General features: G+C 40.6%; 2 protein-coding genes across 2 annotated transcripts; one reads left to right on the top strand and one right to left on the bottom strand.

The window, feature by feature from the left end:
- The first annotated feature begins 658 nt into the window (after nucleotides 1–658).
- Nucleotides 659–8427, top strand: LOC110515528 (EF-hand domain family, member B). Its single transcript, XM_021594403.2, has 13 exons — nucleotides 659–995; nucleotides 1152–1214; nucleotides 1471–1614; nucleotides 2026–2206; nucleotides 2326–2436; nucleotides 2676–2805; nucleotides 2941–3024; nucleotides 3161–3228; nucleotides 3417–3571; nucleotides 5745–5952; nucleotides 6078–6299; nucleotides 7645–7826; nucleotides 8125–8427. Exons 1-13 carry the CDS (start codon nucleotides 927–929, stop codon nucleotides 8269–8271), a joined length of 1764 nt encoding a protein of 587 aa, XP_021450078.2. The 5' UTR covers nucleotides 659–926; the 3' UTR covers nucleotides 8272–8427.
- Nucleotides 8428–10058: 1631 nt separating this feature from the next.
- si:dkey-82o10.4 (m-AAA protease-interacting protein 1, mitochondrial) lies at nucleotides 10059–13136 on the bottom strand. The gene is made up of 5 exons (XM_021594415.2): nucleotides 12569–13136; nucleotides 12363–12434; nucleotides 12064–12190; nucleotides 11691–11835; nucleotides 10059–10563 (listed from the first exon to the last, which is right to left on the bottom strand). Exons 1-5 carry the CDS (start codon nucleotides 12995–12997, stop codon nucleotides 10479–10481), a joined length of 858 nt encoding a protein of 285 aa, XP_021450090.2. The 5' UTR covers nucleotides 12998–13136; the 3' UTR covers nucleotides 10059–10478.
- Nucleotides 13137–16589: the final 3453 nt, after the last annotated feature.

The raw sequence follows: 16589 nt of genomic DNA, 5'->3' as shown, positions 1-16589 counted from the left end.
TTTTTTTTACAAAAACTTTAATTATTCAATACATTCTAAATCACCATAACATAAATCAGCATAGATGCGGTAAATGGAACGCAGAGTTTACATTGCCCAGATTGGCACACATCCAACAAATCCGTCATGATGTATGCATTGTAGAAGGCCTACAATGTGGTTACTTGAGTCCGATTTTGATATATTTAGCTGTTTTTGCTTTAGAAGTTGTCCCTTTTCATGTTTAGAATAAGTGTCTGCTAAATGCTAACTCCCTTTCAGATAAACTGGTTAGCATAGCTAGCATGCAGAAATCAGTAGTGGTAGTCTGTCGTTGATTGGTGACAATGACATGAACATGTGCTGGGGTTGACATCTATACAAGCATTATACTCCAATTTTTACCTCAACATAGTGTGGAATACACAAACAATAGCCTAAATGTAGGCACATTTTGCTGAGAGGTAATGAGAAGATTGGGATATTTCCCTCACAGATCTTTTCCACACGCGTGTCCATGTCAATTCCATTGTTTTGATCGAGTTCGATTGACCTCTTTACGCTGGAGTCATATTTTCCCCGCATAGTAAAAAATACATTTTAAAAATGTTGTTTTTTTACATTTTTATGTATTTGTATTTATTATTTTATTTATTTATATTGCCATAGTAATTATCACAAGGTATAATTTTGTTGTCTTTATTCTAGAACTCTTGCACAGTAAGCCTATAATTATAGCACCAATCAGATCAAGCCTCGGTTTCCTAGTGGCGGTTGCCATGTGACTCGAGATAAACATTCTATCAGAATGTCCTGGAATTTGATACAAAGTAGCCATCTTAAGCTTCTCTCTTCAGAATGAAACATTGTAACTAGCAACTAGACATGTAAACCCGTGTTGAGTAGGCTACATATTTTTTATAGCAACTTGTCGATACGCTAACGATATGAATATGATAGAAAAGAATGCAACCAACACCTGGAAATACACCGAAAGTTTACCGAATATTCGAAGGGTAACAAGCAAATAGGCTTGGTAGCCTAGTTATTTCTTTGCGTTTGACTGATTAATCTGGTAACTATTTTATCTCGCAAGATGTGCGTATATGATGCGGTCTACTGTAAATGCATGTTACCATACTGTATGTCTATGATATCCCCATGTCACCTAGGCTGGGAAACTTATTCCTGTAGGTGACAGAGCTAAGGCTTGCTTACAAGAAATATCACCCAAGGTAAGTTGAGATCGTGCTGCCAAATAATAAACATAAATATGATATAGCTAGATCAACACACTAACTTAATTAACATCACTACCAAACTGTCCTGAATGGCAATATACAATAGGATCTGACGTGCCTGGGATATACAGTGCAGTCCTTTGTCATTCTCCTTTTTGCCTCAGCAGCATGTTTAGGGGGGGATTGTGCACAAGTGCATGTGTCTGTTTGTGTGGGTGTATATTCACTGTCTCACACCTTCATTTTAAAGCCCCAAACCCCACCAGTAGTGAGGAAGTTTCTCAACACAACACGCCCAGGTGCAGGGGCTATCCGAGTGTTCCATGGGAAAGCCAACGACCCTGATATTGCCAGTACTCTAGTTCATGGAGTGAGCAGCCAAGCTTCTATTTCTGTGAGTAGAGGCCTAAATAAACAGACATGTATAGTGAGTTTTAAGCTAACTAGCCTCAGGTTTTCATGTTACAGATGTAGGATCTTAATTTGATCACTATTTTGTTGCTGAGAATTTTTACTGCATGACAGGAAATGCAAACTTGTAGTGTTTTCATGGTTTAAAAATGCTTCTAAAGTTTCTAATTTCCAGACTTGATTTGCCCTAACAAAAAATGTATCAAACGCTACAGAAAATGAATTAGGGTCCACATAATAATTCAAATTTCCTGTTGCAGGATTGTTTTCCTGCTGTAGCAAACTGGCTAAAATGAAGATCCTACATCTGTAGATGCATTTAACATGGTAGAGATCATCCACACATTAATTCATGGAATTGATATGGTTGCATTTGTTCCTGTATTTCCTACAGGGTGGATTAGTGATCAACCCACCACCTAAGACCATCTATCAACAGAGGTTACAGCAGCTCAGTGAAGCTGGGTATTCCACCAATCAAAAAGCCCCCCTGGGCAGGTCACATGATCAAAGCCCTGGGCTTCCAAATTGTCTCGACATTGGCAACGCCACATTTGGTGTGAAATCCCCCAACAGTGAGTCAGACAATAAAGAAAGACCCTAGAAGCTACAATGTGTCACAATGAACATTCATATTATGACTGAAAGACATATCCACAAGCCTTCATGTACAAGTGTGTTCCTTCTGATCCAGGTGCAGCTGCAGGTGTGATTATCAACCCACCTAAAAGTGCAGAGCAGGTGGCGACAGAGGCTCAGGAGGGACACCAGTCTTATATCCGCTCCCACAATGCCTACTTTGTCGGTGAGTATTGTGGACATTTGTCTCTCTTTGGTTCTGACAGTGTTCAAATGGGGACTTCATTTTGTCTTGAAAGTCATTTATATGCTATTCAATATGTTGTTTTACACATTGATTTAACACCCATAATTTTCAGACACATTTCTGAAAAAACACCATAGCCAGTGGTTAAACACACAAGTCGATATTTCTCTGTTTGATTTTAGCCTGGGTAAATCCATCATAACTGTGTTGTGTCCCAGGTGAACAGGTTGATAGGAAATACAAGTGGAGCCATTATGGAAAGGACGGCAGGTTCGGAGTGCCTACTCCCCACCACAACGATGGACGCAGTGTCTCCAAATCTCTCCACTGGTTGTGTGATACTCAGAAGTAAGCACTTATCTTACCTTATGTTTATTCAAAACACTTGACTTCTTATCGCTCATCACCATTCAGTGTCACACAATGCATTGCCAACAGTCATGACATCAAATGTTGATTTGTGTACTGCTATTTTTCCAATAGGCATAACAGTGCAAAGTTTGTTTCTCGGAGATGTGATGACTTCAGGGAAAGGACACAGCCACAGATTGGCAAGGTGCATGACCCGTAAGTCTATCACATTAACTCTTTAATGCAGATCTAGTTAAATGCCTGTTCAGTGTACGTTCCAGACCTGTGTATTGCACAACTCATGCCAAGCTACTACAGCAGCTTTAATTCCTCTGTTCCCGGCCTTTTACAGCATAGCAGACACATTGAAAGTGCCAGCAGGTCACACATTTGGAATCTTGATGCGGCCAGATGACTTTGGTGAGTCAAATTTGAATTAATAAAAGGACACATATTCATAAAAGGACACATATTGAGTTTTCTATTACAATGCCAGTATGAAATTGGTAAAAATGGGTCAAGCTATAATGTAGTCTAGAGGGGTGACCAAAATGTAAGCCTTTTGTTATTGTTTGAAGATGAAGAATTTGGTTTAACTTTCTCCACAGGTGCGGGTGACCTTCTCCACTCAACCCCTCCAGCAGAGTACCAGAAAGGCACAGACAGACAGCGCACCCTGGTCAGTGCTGTACGCCAGCACCTCAAGAAGGTCAACTTCCACCACTTTAACTCCCTGCTGCAGGCCTTCAGGCACTACGACAAGGTAACAAACAGTGCATTCGGAAGGTACCCCTTGACTTTTTCCACATTTTGTTACGTTACAGCCTTATTCTAAAATGGATTAAATAAATAAATAAATCCTCATCAATCTACACACAATACCCCATAATGACAAAGCAAAAACGTGTTTTTAGAAAACTTTACAAATTTATTACAAATAAAAAAACAAATACCTTATTTACTTAAGTATCCAGACCCTTTGCTATGAGACTCGAAATTGAGCTCAGGTGCATCCTGTTTCCATTGATCATCCTTGAGATGTGTCTACAACTTGATTGGAGTCCACCTATGGTAAATTTAATTAATTGGACATGATTTGTAAAGGCACACACCTGCCTATATAAGGTCCCACAGTTGACAGTGCATGTCAGAGCAAAAACCAAGCCATGAGGTCGAAGGAATTTTCTGTAGAGATCCAAGACAGGATTGTGTCGAGGCACAGATCTGGGGAAGGGTACCAAAAAAATGTCTGCAGCATTGGAGATCCCCATGAACACAGTGGCCTCCATCATTCTTAAATGGAAGAAGTTTGGTACCGCCAAGACTCTTCCTAGAGCTGGCCGCCTGGCCAAACAGAGGAATTGGGGGAGAAGGGTCTAAGCCAGGGAGGTGACCAAGAACCTGATTGTCACTCTGACAGAGTTTCAGAGTTCTTCTGTGGAGATGGGAGAACCTCCCAGAAGGACAACAATCTCTGCAGCACTTCACTAATCAGGCCTTTATGGTAGTAACCAGGCGGAAGCCATTCTTCAGTAAAAGGCACATGACAGCCCGCTTGGAGTTTGCCAAAATGCACCTAAAGGACTCTCAGACCATGAAAAACAAGATTATTTGGTCTGATGAAACCAAGATTGAACTCTTTGACCTGAATGTTGTGTCACGTCTGGAGAACACCTGGCATCATCCCTATGGTGGTGGTGGCAGCATCGTGCTGTGGGTATGTTTTTCAGCGGCAGGGACTGGGGGACTATTCAGGATAGAGGGAAAGATGAATGGAGAAAAGTACAGAGCGATCCTTGATGAAAACCTGCTCCAGAGCGCTGAGGACCTCAGACTGGGGCGAAGGTTCACCTTCCAACAGGACAATAACCCTAAGCACACAGCCAAGACAACACAGAAGTGGCTTTGAGATAAGTCTCTGAATGTCCCTGAGTTGCTCAGCCAGAGCCCAGACTTGAACCCGATCTAACATCTCTGGAAAGACCTGAAAATAGCTGTGCTGAGCCGCTCCACACCCAACCTGACAGAGCTTGAGAGGATCTGCAGAGAAGAATGGCAGAAACTCCCCAAATACAGGTGTGCCAAGCTTGTAGCATCATACCCAAGAAGACTCAAGGCTGCTATTCCTGCCAAATGCGCTTCAACAAAGTACTGAGTAAAGGGTCTGAATACTTATGTAAATGTAGATTTAAAAAAAAAATTTAATACATTTGCAAAAATGTCTAAACCTGTTTTTGCTTTGTCATTATGGGGTATTTTGTGAAGATTGATGAGGTGGAATAAACTATTTAATACATTTTAGAATAAAAATATGTATCGTAACAATGTATCGTAACAATGTGGAAAAAACAAAGGTGTCTGAATGCATTGTATATACTGTATCAACTTGATAATACAACATCGCAATACTTCTGGGAAAGCTTTGCGAAGCAGACTCGACCGACCAGACATAAGTTTGGGGTCTGCAAGTCAATGGGAGAAGTGAAAAATGATTTCTTAGTTGTTGACTCCTTAGTTTTCCTGGAATCTAAAGGAACAACCTAGATTCAAGCCAATGTCGAAAGTAGCTGACCATGTTAGTACTCCAACTTTGTGAAAGTGGCTGACGCATTTTCATAAAAAACTACTTAATATCGAAGGAGTGCCTCTGATTTGATTGCCTGCACATGCACAGTTTGGCGTGAGACTTCCATTAGACCTGATGAGATGTTTCTGCGCATGAGCTTAGCTAACCAACGTCGCCATGACATTGCCTACAAGCATGATCTGGGATTTCTATTGGAGAATCAGTTTCTAGATATCTTCATACTGTACTGTCTTTGATAATATTATGTTGGTTTGAGATAGACACAACCTCTGTTCAGTCTGTCTGTGTGTGTGCTACGTGCGTGCGTTTGTGTGTGTGTGTGTGTGTGTGTGTGTGTGCGACTCCACAGAAGGGTCAGGGTGTGATCGACAAGGAGGACCTGCGGGACGTGTGTCGTCAGTTTAACCTGGACCTGAGTGGGCCGATGCTGGATGACTTGATGGAGTACTGTGACGTGGACAAAGACGGACTCATCAACTTTCTGGAGTTTGCCAACTTCCTCAACTGGAAGGACAAAATGCCCATCAGTAAAGTGGAGCAGCGCATTCTGACCAGTGGTTAGTTACAGTGTCTAAGCATAGAAATATAATTACTAGAAGGCTCATTCCCATTCAAGTCAACGTTCTGTGATTGGTGGACTGGCAGTAATTCTATTCCCTTTTGATTGACAACTCTACCTCAGAGTGTAAGACCAGCACAGCCCCAGATAACATGCAGAGAGAGACTCTCCCTGTGAGACCTGCAGCCTCAGAGGCTTTGGCCAGACCGGAGGACCTGGAGCCTGCAGAGGTGGGCAGCATGCTGAAGACCCCCAAGACCCTCAACAGACCCAGGACCATCCAGGACCGCTTCGTCACCTCCTCCTCTCTCATCCGGGCTGTCGTGGGTGGTCTCCCTACAACTGGTCAGTTGTGGTTGTGTTGTCTTGTAACACTTCACTGTCCAGGTTTACCTCAAACTACAGTAAATATATATTTAGGTGAAAGATGCATGAAGAATTTGATATACACTACCGTTCAAAAGTTTGGTGTCACTAAGATATTTCCTGTTTTTGAAAGAAAAGCCATTTTTTTTTTGTCCATTTGAAAATAACATCAGATTGATCAGAAATACAGTGTAGCCATTGTTAATGTTGTAAATGACTTGTGTAGCTGGAAACAGCTACACAGTGTCCAATGGCACGTTGTGTTAGCTAATCCAAGTTGATCATTTTAAAACGCTAATTGATCATTAGAAAACCCTTTTGCAATTGTTAGCACCGACAAAAACTGTTTTGCTGATTTCAAAGAAGCAATAAAACTGGCCTTCTTTAGACTAGTTGCGTATCTGGAGCATCAGCATTTGTGGATTTGACTACAGGCTCAAAATGGCCAGAAGCAAAGACTTCTCTTCTGAAACGCATTAGTCTATTCTTGTTCTGAGAAATGAAGGCTATTCCATGCAAGAAAATGCCAAGAAACTGACTATCTGGTACAACGCTGTGTACTACTCCCTTCACAGAACATTGCAAACTGGCTCTAACCAGAAGAGAAAGAGGAGTGGGAGGCCCCGGTGCACAACTGAGCAAGAGGACAAGTACATTAGAGTGTCTAGTTTGAGAAACAGACGCCTCACAAGTCCTCAACTGGCAGCTTCATTAAATAATACCCGCAAAACACCAGTCTCAACGTCAACAGTGAAGAGGTGACTCCGGGATGCTGGCCTTCTTGGCAGAGTTCCTCTGTCCAGTGTCTGTTCTTTTGCCCATCTTAATCTTTTCTTTTTATTGGCCAGTCTGAGATATGGCTTTTTCTTTGCAACTCTGCCAAGAAGGAAAGCATCCCGAAGTCGCCTCTTCACTGTTGACGTTGAGACTGGTGTTTTGAGGGTTGGTTGCTGATAATTGGCCTCTGTGCACCTATGTAGATATTCCATAAAAATCAGCCATTTCCAGCTACAATAGTCATTTACAACATCAACAATGTCTACACTGTATTTCTGATCAATTTGATGTTATTTTAATGGACAAAAAAATCTGCTTTTCTTTCAAAAACAAGGACATTTCTAAGTGACTCCAAACGTTTGAATGGTAGTGTAATTCCCATACTTCTCAAAAAAAATTGAGGGACGGACATTTCTCCGAGATTCAGCACACGATTTCTGACATTTGTATCTTTGCATTACAATGGACTGGTAGTCCTTTTCCCCCTGCTTCTCTACATTGTGTGAATCACATTCTCACTGTTTAATTATGACATCTTTCCACTTAGACTATCGTATGTACGGGACTCCCACAGTGCGCACCGACCTGGCGGCCCCGCGGATCAAGCGCGTCAGCGACAGCACTAACTACGGTGACCAGACCACGGCCTTTGACCTCCTGTATCCTGCGCTGCACTCCCTAAGGGGAGTCCACAAGGAGCACTTCTTCTGCCCCCGAACCAAAGAGGAGGTACAGAATACCAATGAACCCACTGAAGAATCAAGGGAGAGAAAGAAAGATATGGTCTAGTAGATTTTATAGAATAGCACTGGGACACACAGTACCATGTGGAGGTTTTGTGGGATTTTGTTACAGCATTCAAAATGTAGGAAAAAAATGTTGTTTTAAAAAATTATAATTGGTATGAACAATTCTACCATTGGAGAAGTGATTGACACAAAATGTTATCGAAATAGGACGGAGCATAAGCAAATCATTTGTGAAAGACATCTTCTGATTCTTATTTCCGCCTCAATTTCCTTTTCAGATTGCTGACATATTCCGAAATGTGGGCGTGAGTATTTCCGCGGAGACATTTGAGGAGGTGTGGAAACTGGCATCCATGAGACACCCCACTGGGGACGTGTGTGTGGAGATTTTCCGGGACGTTCTAAAGGAAATTCAAGCTAATTAAATCTGAATAGTATCTTTTACCACCTCAGTATCTATTCCGTGAAAGAAAGTACTTCAAGTATTACATATACTACATAAGTGTTATTCTTCTTTTTTTCCTGTGAGAATAACTATTAATTGTCATATTAACTGTCATTAAAATTATTTTTTGATTGTGGACTATAATGTATTTTCTTATGTAGAGAGCAATAAGCTCTCGAATAAGTCATACCTTTTTTCTGCTTCTAACTACTGCTAACTGAATGCTTACCCTTCCTGCATGTGATAATACACAGTATCTACTCCTGAAACCTAAGTAAATATTGAGAATTATGAGTACCATCATGCCATCGTAGTCTTATCATTTGAAGTCTTATTTATTCTGTCGCACTCTTTGATTAGATTTACACACACATTTACTTTAGTCAGTGTTATAATGTCAATCTGTCAATCCTAGCCTTAGACACACAAACACACAGGCGTGCGTACATGCACACAGGCGTGCGAAAACACCCACCTACTGTACTGACGGCATATTGAAGTAATTGTTTGGAGAACAATATCAACTTGAATAACCAGATGAATAAAAGGTACAGTGTGCATACACTAATCCATGTCAAATCCCAACAACACAGAAATATGTGTTAATAAACACAACACATTAGCTTTTGTCTGTGATTTATCACTTGAATTATTCTACTACTGTAAATGACCATTTAACAATCTGACACCCTGGCGTGGTGAATTGGCTAATATGCTATAAACATATTCACTAGCATTTTAACATAAGTAAAGCGATCCACACTCATAATCACATTAGGAATAACCAGGAAGCGTCTCTAACCAGAACCCCCTACGCACCTGCCCATATTACCACGCCTGGAAATTATAATAATCCACACCCATATTTCATTATGCATGAATGAATGCTTGCTAATGAAGGAATTGTCTCTCTATTTGATGCATCATTAATAGTGTGATTTAAGAGTTGACAGAATTGGATGACACAGCGTTCAATAGCCTGTCGGTGTTATTTTTTTAGATTGTATTTTATTTAACATTTATTTAACTAGGCAAGTCAGTTAAGGACAAATTCTTATTTACAATGATGGCCTGATAGAGGATGTTTGATTTTGTCCCTGGTATAATACATTACAGTACACCGACATCTGTGATTCCTTTGTGATATTTAATCATAATGTCAGATATTTGGGTCCCACTTGAAACAAAGTACAACTTAAAAAGGCTTTAAATAGCATACATAAAGGCTTCCTAGCATAAAGGCTTCACAAATCATCTAAGCATCTGTCATACTCTATAACTGATGCATTAAAGGTGACATGGCCATTACCACTGTAGGGTGAATTGCCAAATGTGACATAACACACTTTGTATGACATGTGCTTATAGATTATTTGTGAAGAATTTATGCTATATAAAGCCTTTACAAGTTGTACTTCCTTTAAAGTGGGACCGGTATGTGTATACTATCCTATCAATGTTTTTTCCAAAACTAAACCGAGGTCACTCGTGTAAAATGTGTATCATATAAACACCTATACGAGGATAAAGGGACTTGCCAGTTATTATCCAACAGCTTTCAATAAACACTCATTCATATTGTGATTTGTGTAACACTATCGCCCCCTTCTGCTGAGGATCGTTGTGTTTATTCATTGTGTCCTACCTTTATAGATGCTATGTGGCATCAATTTTACTTCTGAATAATCAGACAACTAAGTTGTTTCTGGACAATACAGAACAACAGTTTAAACCTGTGATACTCTTTCAAAGAGACAAAAGCTCATACAGTATCACCATGAAGCAGTTTATTTGGTTCTGGGACAAACTGTAACAGCAGGGATATTGTAGGCACTAATTGTTCATGCTGAGGAGATTCAGATAAAGTCTATTGTTTCCAACAAACCTCAGATTGGAGAACTTAGGGAGAAATAATACATCTGTATTTCAGTGTGTATGGCTCTGGTTCCATCCAGTCCACCCTACAAAGCAGCTAGGACTCAATGTGACTCTTCTGTTGACTTGTAATGGTTCAGTTGAGTTTGGGTGCGCTTGGCTGAGTACAATGGTCCTGCTGATTGAAGTCCTGTTGGTTAATAATGTTTTGTTGAGTTGAATGTTGTCGGAACTGAATTAGGTAAACGGTGCTGTGTATGCTTGGTCTGATGCTGTATCCTGGTGACAGAGGTATTCATGGGTCTTGTCCAATCACCCAATCTGTTTCCAGTGCCAGTGCCAGATGTTAGTGACTGTCCAATCAGGTTCAGCTCCCCTGGTCAGCTCCCGGTGGAATCTGAGGGGAGAGAGAGAGAGAGAGAAAGGGGGGAGAGGGAGAGAAACACATTAAAATTAGATTTAATAGGAATTGCTTTAGATTGTTCTATGGTGTTTTAGCACCTCTGCAAAGCGACAAGAGAAGTAGAGTGAATGAGACAGAGAGAGAGCAAGAGAGTGTGATGACAAATATTGTTTATGGAGTATACTTTTGAAGATGAGAAAAGTTGTTTCCAAACAGCTGAGGGAAGACCATTGAAACCAATGCTGACAAACAACCAAACTAATCTTCCCACCATCACCTTGAACATAAGGTGAAGCATCTTAACAGAGCTCTCTTATCCTGCCAAACTGTGTCTCAGCAATGAAAGGGTAAACATAGGAAGTATGACAGGCTTTTAGAAAAGAGTTTAAGACCTGAAACAATGAGAGTGAGATTCTGGCCAACTAGATAGGTGGGTATTAGGTATGACAACCAAACCGTGTGGTCCAATTCCTAACGGGATTTCTGATCAGGAATGGGAGAAGAAGCTTGATCCTACTCCGTGGATCGGAGGTGGATTTAATTCCTGTCATTGTGCTTGGAGCAAATCGCGTAAGTGATTCAGACCAAATCAGAAGTTGCAGCACTGAAGATTTCTCTTCAATTGGTTATCCATAGGCATACTTTTATAGCACTTAGGAAGTGATATAACACATTCATTACACTGTCAACATGGCTGCCATAACACACTACAATACTATGAGACGTAATACAAAAAAATATATAAAAGAATCAAGAGCAACTACAATGTGCTTTCTTTATACACAATATAACTAACTATCTCATGTAGAGGTTTGTATGCCCCCAACCTTTCTCTATGAGATGCAGAAAATTAAGTCTCTTGGTTAAATGTTTCCATTACTTATTGTGGGTTCACAGACATGGAGAAAGTAAAGAAAATATTGACAAACTCTCGCATATCAAATCTCTTTGTTTATCCATCAAGATAGATTAAGAGATTAAGAATTGGTGGAGACACAGCACTAAAAAGTATTTCATTCATATTTAAACATATTTAAGTAAAATTTAGGGAGACTTAATAATTATAATCCAAACATTTGGATGTGTGAAATGAATATTGATTAGTTGGATGCCATGCTTACTCATAGACAGCTGTCACTATCTTCTTCTGTGGGCCGTCTTCTTCAGTGGCGGCCATTTTGAATATCTTGGTACTCTCCGGGTCCTCAGGAACATCAGCAGTGGACATATGCCAGAACCTCATCACAATGAAGCAAAACTTCCTACCTAAGAATAACAGAGAAAGTAGGAAAACAGAGTTAACTAAAGACAAATATACAGAAACAGTGAAGTAGGACAAAGTTATGTATCACACTAACTCACACACACACGCACGCACGCACGCACACACACACACACACACACACACACACACACACACACACACACACACACACACACACACACACACACACACACACACACACACACACACACACACACACACAGCAATACCATTTGAATCAAAAACTATGGAAACTTCCTCTGGCAGAATAAATATAATATCGTCCAATGAGATAGCTAGATGTCTTCTTTGGGTTTCTGAGAGAGCCCTACACCTCTGTTGCGCATAGACCACCATCTGAAATGAAACCAGATAAGACACAGCTTATGGGACGTGGCTATAATCGGGGCCATTGATTCGTCAGAAAACTGATAGAGGAATCTAAAACAGGACACAACACTTTGTCTTTACAATAGACTCATTTAGATTAATATAAAATCGGACTTTGGAGATGGTATGAGTAGGCTACCTCTGTTGATACCAACCCTCTCAGCTCCTCAAAGTTGCCATTGGACATCATGGTGGAGACATGGACCAGTGCCTATTGCAAAGACCAGAAATATGATGAATACAGTGAGTTATGACCCTATCATAAAGCTGCCATAACCCTTATCAAATAAGGGATACAATGATATACCAAAGAGCAGCCTATATATAACACCTGAGAAACCATACCTGCTTGACTCCATTGTCAAATTCCACATTGTTAATGCCCAATTGAAAATAGAGTTCTATCAGGTAGATGTGGACTTTATTCCGAATCCACGTGAGTGGATCAGGGATGCCAACAACTGTGATGCCATGATGACCATGGCCGCCAGTGCGCTTCCGTTCATTCTCGCTCTCTGTGCAGTAGTGTCTGTATTTCTCATGAGAGAAAACCCCACTTTGTCGCCGCAAGTTATGCAAGCTACATCGTGCGGTCGGTTCTCCAAGCGGACCCGCGGTGCACGTATAGATAGACGTCGATGAACGGCATAGGGGCTGTTTTGGCATCGTGGAATAGGTCCTATTCAAGGGGGAGGCCAGCGATGACACGTATGAGCGCTTTACTAACCCGCGGAGCTCACGGCACGTGGCGATACATGTAAACCGCTGCATCATGCCAACGCACCTGCGAAAGCAAAACGATATAGTATAATTTTCATTCTGGATTTTGATAGAAAGCAATATGCATTCTCCTGTGTGGTTCTTCCGGCAAACTTATGTAACTGTCCGATGCTGTACCCATAATCCCCATGGAAAATACACAACATTTACTGTACCTACAATATCCAGTAGAGGGAACTAAATGTCTACAATTCAGTCTTGTACATGGATAGTTTCACAACTAAAATTGTCGGGAGAAAATATGCAAGTTTCTGAGCGTAAAATATTCCCCATGGAACCTTGAATTGCAGAAGTTCTGTAAGGTCTTATTTCTAAAACGTTGCATTCCAGAACCATGCCTTTAAAGCTGCGATATGTAACTTTTTGGGTGACGACCAAATGCACATAGACATTTGAGTTAAAGATCTGTCATCCTTATTGAAAGCATGTCAAAGAAGCAGTAGATCTGTTCTATGTGCTATTTTTATTATTTCCATTGTTAAGTTTCGTTTCTGCATCTTTTACTTTCAGTTTTGTACACCAGCTTCAAACATCTTAAAATACAGTATTTTTGGTTATGTAAAATATATTTCATAGTGGTTTCGGTGGTACAATGTTTCTCTACATTATACTTGCTTGTTTGTTTTTACATAAACTGAAATTAGGTGAACTATTAGAATTTGAGCATTCAGGAAATGTGGATAGAATAGTGTATATACAGCAATAGTTGAATAGGTTGGACTTGACTAGAATACAGTATAAACATATGAAATGGGTAAAACAGTATGTAAACATTATTAGTGACCAGTGTTCCATGTCTATGTACATAGGGCAGCAGCCTCTAAGGTTCAGGGATGAGTAACCGGGTGGTAGCCGGCTAGTGACAGTGACTAAGTTAGGGGCAGGGTACTGGGTGGAGGCCGGCTAGTGATGGCTATTTAACAGTCTGATGGCCTTGAGATAGAATCTGTTTTTCAGTGTCTCGGTCCCAGCTTTGATGCACCTGTACTGACCTCGCCTTCTGGGTGGTAGCTGGGTGAACAAGCCGTGGCTCAGGTGGCTGAGGTCCTTGTTGATCTTCTTGACCTTCCTTTGACACCAGGTGCTGTAGATATCCTGAAGGGCAGGCAGTGTGCTCCCGGTGATGCGTTAGGCTGACCGGGGCGGTTGCCATGCCAGGCTGTGACATAGCCTGACAGGATGCTCTCAATGGTGCATCTGTAAAAGTTTGTGAGGGTCTTAGGGGCCAAGCCACATTTCTTCAGCCTCCTGAGGTTGAAAATGCACTGTTGCATTTTCTTCACCACACTGTCTGTGTGGGAGGACCATTTTAAATCACCGGTGCTATGTATGCCGAGGAACTTGAAGCTTTTCACCTTCTCCACTGTGGCCCCATCGATGTGGATGGAGGCGTGCTCCCCCTGCTGTCTCCTGAAGTCCACAATCAGCTCCTTCGTTTTGTTGATGTTAAGGGAGAGGTTATTTTCCTGGCACCAGGAAATCTGGCCTACCACTGTTGATGATTGAGTTGGAGGCGTGCGTGGCCACGCAGTCATGGGTAACAGGGAGTACAGGAGGAGCACAATTGTGGGGCCCACAAATGCTTAGGCCCTCATTGTGTGTGTGAGAGAGAGCGAGAGAAAGAGAGAGAGAAAAAAACACTGCAACGGTTGAGTAAACGTACAACTGTGTTCAAATAGCTTTGTTTTCAGTCGGATGTTTGTGCACAGGTGCACAAAATCATTGTCTCAAAAGCTGAAATTTGATCAGTAGACCCAAAACATAATTAAATTCCCGCTGTTCTTGGTGATTACAGGTCACAAACATTTGTGTTTGCTTGATATTTCAATTTCCTTTTAGTATTCAGGCGAATTAATCGGATAATATATTCTAGTTTGAGATAATATTCCCACGCATGAAAACAAGCGGAGAGACGCCTGCGTGTGTCCACACCCCTTTAAGTTCTGCAAGTCATTTTATTGATAAATAATTGCTAGCGCAGCACTTGATTATTGAAATTGCGTTCAGACATGGAAACCTTTCTGAGAGTATTATAGTAATTATCCATGTCAGTTTAAAATGCTTTTACATCTGTGGGTTGAATGGAGCAAAAATAATAAAATCTATTGCTGCTCTGATTACACACAATTGCCAAACTATTTCTATATGAGAATGATGCCTCTTCATGTGCAGGCAACAGTTTGGAATTGAATTGTATTTGTTAAAGCCATAATCTCTTTTGCCACTTTTGTCCGCAACTTTGTCAATAAAACATCCCCATTAACAGGCCAGCGAATAAAATACATTTAAAACATTGAAATCCACGTTAAAGTAGAGAAATGCCTTGATCTAACCTCGCCCTCCTTCCTTGATCCTTGCCTGCCTCACGTCTTTCTCCCATCCAAGAGAACTATATGGACAGAAAAGAGCAGAAACTCTGAGCTGTCCCATCAGGCCCAGTTAGTCTTAATCTCTCTTAGTCTCTTAGTGTCCAGATGAGAGCTTTTGTGCCGAAGGTACTGTGTGTAGTCATTACGCTACTGCTTCGTTGCTGTTGGCCCTACTAGTCTACAGTGTATTTGTGTGAGAGCAGCCATTTTCTGACCATGCTTTTTTAAAGAAGTATTTGGATTTTGGTCAAGAGTTTCCTGAGAAGTTATGCTTGTTTTTTATATAAAAATGTACATATATATATATATATATATATATACAGTACCATTAAAAAGTTTGGACACACCTACTCATTCAAAGATTTTTCTTTATTTTTACTATTTTCTACATTGTAGAATAATATTTAAGACATCAAAACTATGAAATAACACATATGGAATCATGTAGTAAGAAAAAAGTGTTAAACAAATCAAAATATATTTTATATTTGAGATTCTTCAAAGTGGCCACCCTTTGCCTTGATGACGGCATTGCACACTCTTGGCTTTATTTCAACAAGCTTAATGAGGAATGCTTTTCCAACTGTCTTGAAAGAGTATGCTGAGCACTTGTTGGCTGCTCGTCCTTCACTCTGCAGTCCAACTCATCCTTAACCATCTCAATTGGGTTGAGGTTGGGTGATTGAGGTCGGGTGAACTCCCTGTAGGCCTAGATGGGTAGTTCAAATAAACCCTTACAGAAAAACCACATGATTTCACATGTGGAAAATCACATTATTTCACATGAAATTTCACACGTGAAATCGTGTGAAAAAGTGTTTTTTGAACACTTCTCATGTGCACTCTTAGAAAAATGGGTTCCAAAAGTGTTCTTCAACTGTCCCCATAGGATAACCATTTTTGATCCAGGTACTTTTTGGTCTACAAGTAACCCAACACGTTTCTACTTGGAACCAAAAGGGTTCTACAAAGGATTCTCCAATGGGGACAGCGGAAGAACCCTTTTAGGTTCTAGATAGCACCTCTTTTTTAGTAAGTGTGCAGTTTCATGTTATCACATGTTGCTTTACATGTTATCACGTGTTATCATTAACTTCACATAAAATCACATGTGATTGCATGAAAACATGTTTTTGAAACACTTCATATGTTCATGTAAAATGAATGTGTTTTTTTTACGTCTGGGGATTAAATAAATAAAGAGATAAAGAAAGAAA

Source organism: Oncorhynchus mykiss, chromosome 3 (genome assembly GCF_013265735.2).
Source record: "Oncorhynchus mykiss isolate Arlee chromosome 3, USDA_OmykA_1.1, whole genome shotgun sequence".
Taxonomy (NCBI): domain Eukaryota; kingdom Metazoa; phylum Chordata; class Actinopteri; order Salmoniformes; family Salmonidae; genus Oncorhynchus; species Oncorhynchus mykiss.
The sequence above is the reverse complement of the archived record's forward strand: the minus strand, read 5'-3'. Positions and strand labels throughout refer to the sequence as shown.